This window comes from Cyprinodon variegatus, unplaced genomic scaffold (assembly GCF_000732505.1).
Source record: "Cyprinodon variegatus isolate N-32 unplaced genomic scaffold, C_variegatus-1.0 Scaffold467, whole genome shotgun sequence".
NCBI classification, from domain to species: domain Eukaryota; kingdom Metazoa; phylum Chordata; class Actinopteri; order Cyprinodontiformes; family Cyprinodontidae; genus Cyprinodon; species Cyprinodon variegatus.
Window position 1 is genome coordinate 542,993 of NW_015150920.1, and position 3,978 is coordinate 546,970.

General features: G+C 46.2%; 1 protein-coding gene across 1 annotated transcript in view; it reads left to right on the plus strand.

Moving 5' to 3' along the window:
• LOC107094157 (plastin-3-like) overlaps positions 1 to 3,978 on the plus strand; it is a 20,849-nt gene that overhangs the window by 4,648 nt on the left and 12,223 nt on the right. Inside the window, exons 3-9 of the mRNA XM_015389597.1 lie at positions 93 to 244; positions 1,461 to 1,590; positions 1,672 to 1,804; positions 1,892 to 1,973; positions 2,066 to 2,231; positions 2,298 to 2,437; positions 3,118 to 3,213. Coding sequence (XP_015245083.1) covers positions 93 to 244; positions 1,461 to 1,590; positions 1,672 to 1,804; positions 1,892 to 1,973; positions 2,066 to 2,231; positions 2,298 to 2,437; positions 3,118 to 3,213 — 899 coding nt within the window. The remainder of the gene's footprint in view (positions 1 to 92; positions 245 to 1,460; positions 1,591 to 1,671; positions 1,805 to 1,891; positions 1,974 to 2,065; positions 2,232 to 2,297; positions 2,438 to 3,117; positions 3,214 to 3,978) is intronic.

A 3,978-nucleotide genomic window follows, 5' to 3' on the forward strand; every position in this document is an offset into this window, starting at 1 on the left:
TCAAATAAGATTGTCAACTGACAGCATGTACAGTATGTATGACACAGTTAGCAGCCACACTGAGCCTTGCTTTATTCCCCCACCCTGTCTAGATGTGGACGGTAGCGGCTACATCTGCGCCTCTGAGCTGGGCGACCTGTTCCGGGAGGTGGGCTGTCCCATGCCTGGGTACCAGATCCGGGAGCTGCTAGAAAAACTGGACCGGGACAAAGACAGCAAGATCAACTTTGAGGAGTTCACGTCTGTAGGTAACGCTAACTAACTAACTAACTAACTAACTAACTAACTAACTAACTAACTAACTAACAGCTCTTGTTATCTGTTGGTCTGGTGATTGACAGCTGATTGGTGCTCCATCTTCAGAACCATAATGACATCACAGAGCTAAATCTAACCCAACCTAAAGATGGATGCAGACATTAACAAACAATAAATGATCAAAGTCAGACATGTCGTTGGCCGTTTCTCAATAAGTTAACTTGTGCATTCTTGTGCTCGTGAAACGTCATCAGCCTCAACCCTAGTGCTGTTCCCGTTCACAAGAACAAGAAGACAGAGAGCAGACAAAGTCCCCGGATGTTGATCTCGCCCCTCCCTCTTTACCCAGCATCCATCAGAGCAGACTTGTGTGTTCCTCACACTGTCAGCTGTCCCAGCATGCACTGCAGCAGCAGCAGCTTCCAATGGAGCGCTCACAAAGCTCACAGTACTAAGTTAAAAGTTCTCTTTTCTGTTGCTGTTGTTCCACACACAAGAAACCTGCACTGAATGAAGGTTCTGGTGCTGCTTTAAGCCCAGCACTATGATTATAAAGATTTCTTTCACCTGTGTAGGCCACCCAAGTTCTTCCCAAAGATCCTCTATAGTAGAGATGCACAACTCACACTAACCCACACACAGGAACCCTGACAGCGGTCCTCTAATCCGTGACCTCCGATCTAGAGGCTACTAGTTACAGCAGCTCCAGCCTGCCTACTGATGGTGGTCAGAGGGCCCTATGGCGCCAGTGTACGGCAGCCTTGCCTTTGTCAGTGAGCCACAGGGCAGCTGTGGCTACAATGTAGCTCACCACCCTCAGTGCGTGAGTGTGTGAATGAATGGGTGAATGACTCAATATACTGTAAAGGCTTTGGTTAAGTCTCTTGATTTGAAAAAGCGCTATTTAAGTACAGGCCATTTACTACCTTTGAATGTAGTGATGTCACAAGTAGGTTTCTGTTCCAATTGACACAGATTTATTCTGCGTGCTCCCGTTCTCCCTGAGTCCATACTTTTCTGAGTTCTTGTCAAGAACGTGTCGAGAACACAAGTCCCTAATCACGTTCTTGTGAATTGAGGAACGGCCTCTGTCTGTCTGGGCTCTAAGCTCTTCCTGTAGATCTATGCAAACTGACCTCTGATCCCTTAAAAAGCAAAGCAGATTCTAACCCATTGGACCCGTCTTTCTTCTGGACTCTCAGATCTTCCAGGAGATGAAGGACGACCGCATGGCTCAGGGCTTCAGGAAAGCTCTCAGCAAGAAAGAAGGCGTTGTAGCCATCAAAGGCACCAGTGAAATCTCCAGTGAGGGAACCCAGCACTCCATCTCTGGTTAGTACAGCCTGCAGGCACGCATTCACAGGCTTTTGAAGCAATTCATGTATAGTGACATGAGACTGGACTCTGTTTCAGAGCAGGAGCGCTTCGCCTTCGCCAACTACATCAACTCAGCTTTGAAGGAGGACCCAGACTGTAAACATATTCTGCCCATTGACCCGAACACCAGTCATCTGTTCAAAGCCGTGTCAGACGGCATCATACTCTGGTAAACCTTAACTACCTCCTCTTCCTCCTCCATATCTGCTCTCAGGTTCTGAACTTCTGTGTGGTTTCCCCTCATTAATCGCTGCAGTAAACTCATCAACCTGTCCGTTCCTGACACCATCGATGAGAGGACGATTAACAAGAAGAAGCTCACCCCTTTCACCACCCAGGTTAGTCTTTTACTGATGCATGAACACCCATCGCTGTTGGTCCTGAGGTCCAGTCCACAACAGTATCAAGCTCCTCCTGACTTGACCAACAGGAAAACCTGAACCTGGCTCTGAACTCCGCTTCAGCCATCGGGTGCCAAGTCGTCAACATCGGCGCCCAGGACCTGAAGGAGGGGAAGCCTCACCTGGTGCTGGGTCTCCTCTGGCAGATCATCAAGATCGGACTGTTTGCAGATATACAGCTGAGCCGCAACGAAGGTGAGCATTCACAACCCTGCAAGCTCCCGCGTCTTGCTCCTCTCTGAACATCGTCGTGTTTCACAGTTCTGGCGGCGCTGCTTGAGGAGGGGGAGACTCTGGAGGACCTGATGAAACTCAGCCCTGAAGAGCTGCTGCTGCGGTGGGCCAACTTCCATCTGAGGAAGGCTGGCATGACCATCTCCAACTTTTCTGGAGATATTAAGGTGAGAAGGTGACACTGTGGGATGATTTCCTGTATCTCTGCTCGTGTTGTTGGGCGATTCTGATGTGGTTTTAACCTAATGCCCTACCTGGTTTAGCTTGTTTGCTAATATTCGCTCAAGGTGCCCATGTTGTTTGCCATGTTTCCAGTAGTCTAGCTGTAAAAAAGAAAGAAGGGGGATGGTGGATTTTTATTTAGAAGCCTTATTAACAGTCTATTAACCTAAAACAATATGCATGGCATGTTTAACCAAGCTGTTTTAGGCTTCCCCCTCTCCAATTTTCCCTTTACTCCAAACATGCAGTAAGTCCGAAATCTTGCGAGACTTGCAGCAATATTTTCCCACAAGACTTCCAATGAGAGTTAATGAGTACACTGCAAAAAATTTAAGTCTAAATAAGTCTTTTTCACTTCAATTAAGTGCATATTCTATTGAATTGAGTAGGGAAATTAGACACTTTGCCAAAGGAACAAGACAATTTACATTTAAATGAGAAAAAACAATTACTTTGTCTTTTTTCAAGTGCATATTAAGTATTTATATGGGTTTGCTCTTAAATTAAGGGTAAATACACTTAATTTCAGATTTATTTAACTTACTTTATGTTGTTTTTGCAGTGCTGTGTTGAAAATGGGATGTATTCATAGTATCCTGCTTAATTGTTTGTGTTTTCTCTGCAGGACTCAAAGGCGTATTTCCACCTGCTGGAGCAGATTGCTCCAGATGGCACCAAGGAGGACGTTCCTCGGGTTGAGATCGACATGACTGGTCTCTATGTGAGTACTTTGTGAGAAAAATAACTTCCTGTTTAAAAGCAGAGATGTTTTCTGCAGCTGTCTAACGTGACGGCTTGGCCTGCTTGTCTGGACAGAGCAGCTTCTTGGCTTTATGTCAGAAATGGCCACACTGAGATCACTCTCCACTCTGAGGAGTTATCTGTAACTGTTTTTTCTGTATTCCATTGCAGAAAGGGTCTTCTTTGCACAGATATGTGGATGCAAATGGAAAAACATCAATTGCAGTGTTTAAAGGTGCTTTGTACTCTGTTGCTACTGACAACCAGAACTCATTTAGCACGCATGCAGAGAACTAGCAGTCTATAATGTGGGATCAGAGGAGAGATGGAGCAGGGCATCCTGCAGCTCTGATGACAGCTGATGCACTGTGAAATTTTCCGGCCTGTCATAATTCTGGGAAAACTTTCAAGCTGGCTCCTTAGGTGAGAGGCACTAATTCCTTTCATAGTTTGAAAGGTTACATCATAACTCTCCATAAAGACCTGGCTGTGACTCCATGCTGAAGAGAAATATCAGCTGTGCTGCTGCCATCAACACCTTTGTTTAAAGATGCTGGAGATCGGCCTGTTTTTCAGTGTAGTCCTGTTTCTCTGACTGTGACTGGCTGGATGTGCTCTCTTCATCCTCTGAAATGGGAGTTGGCTTGGAGCTCGTCTGCCTGGCTGTGTGTTTCCTGGATGGGGCCACCTTTTACAGCTGCTTTTTGTGTCTCTGCTTCTGTCTCCTTGAACCCCAGTCGGCCTC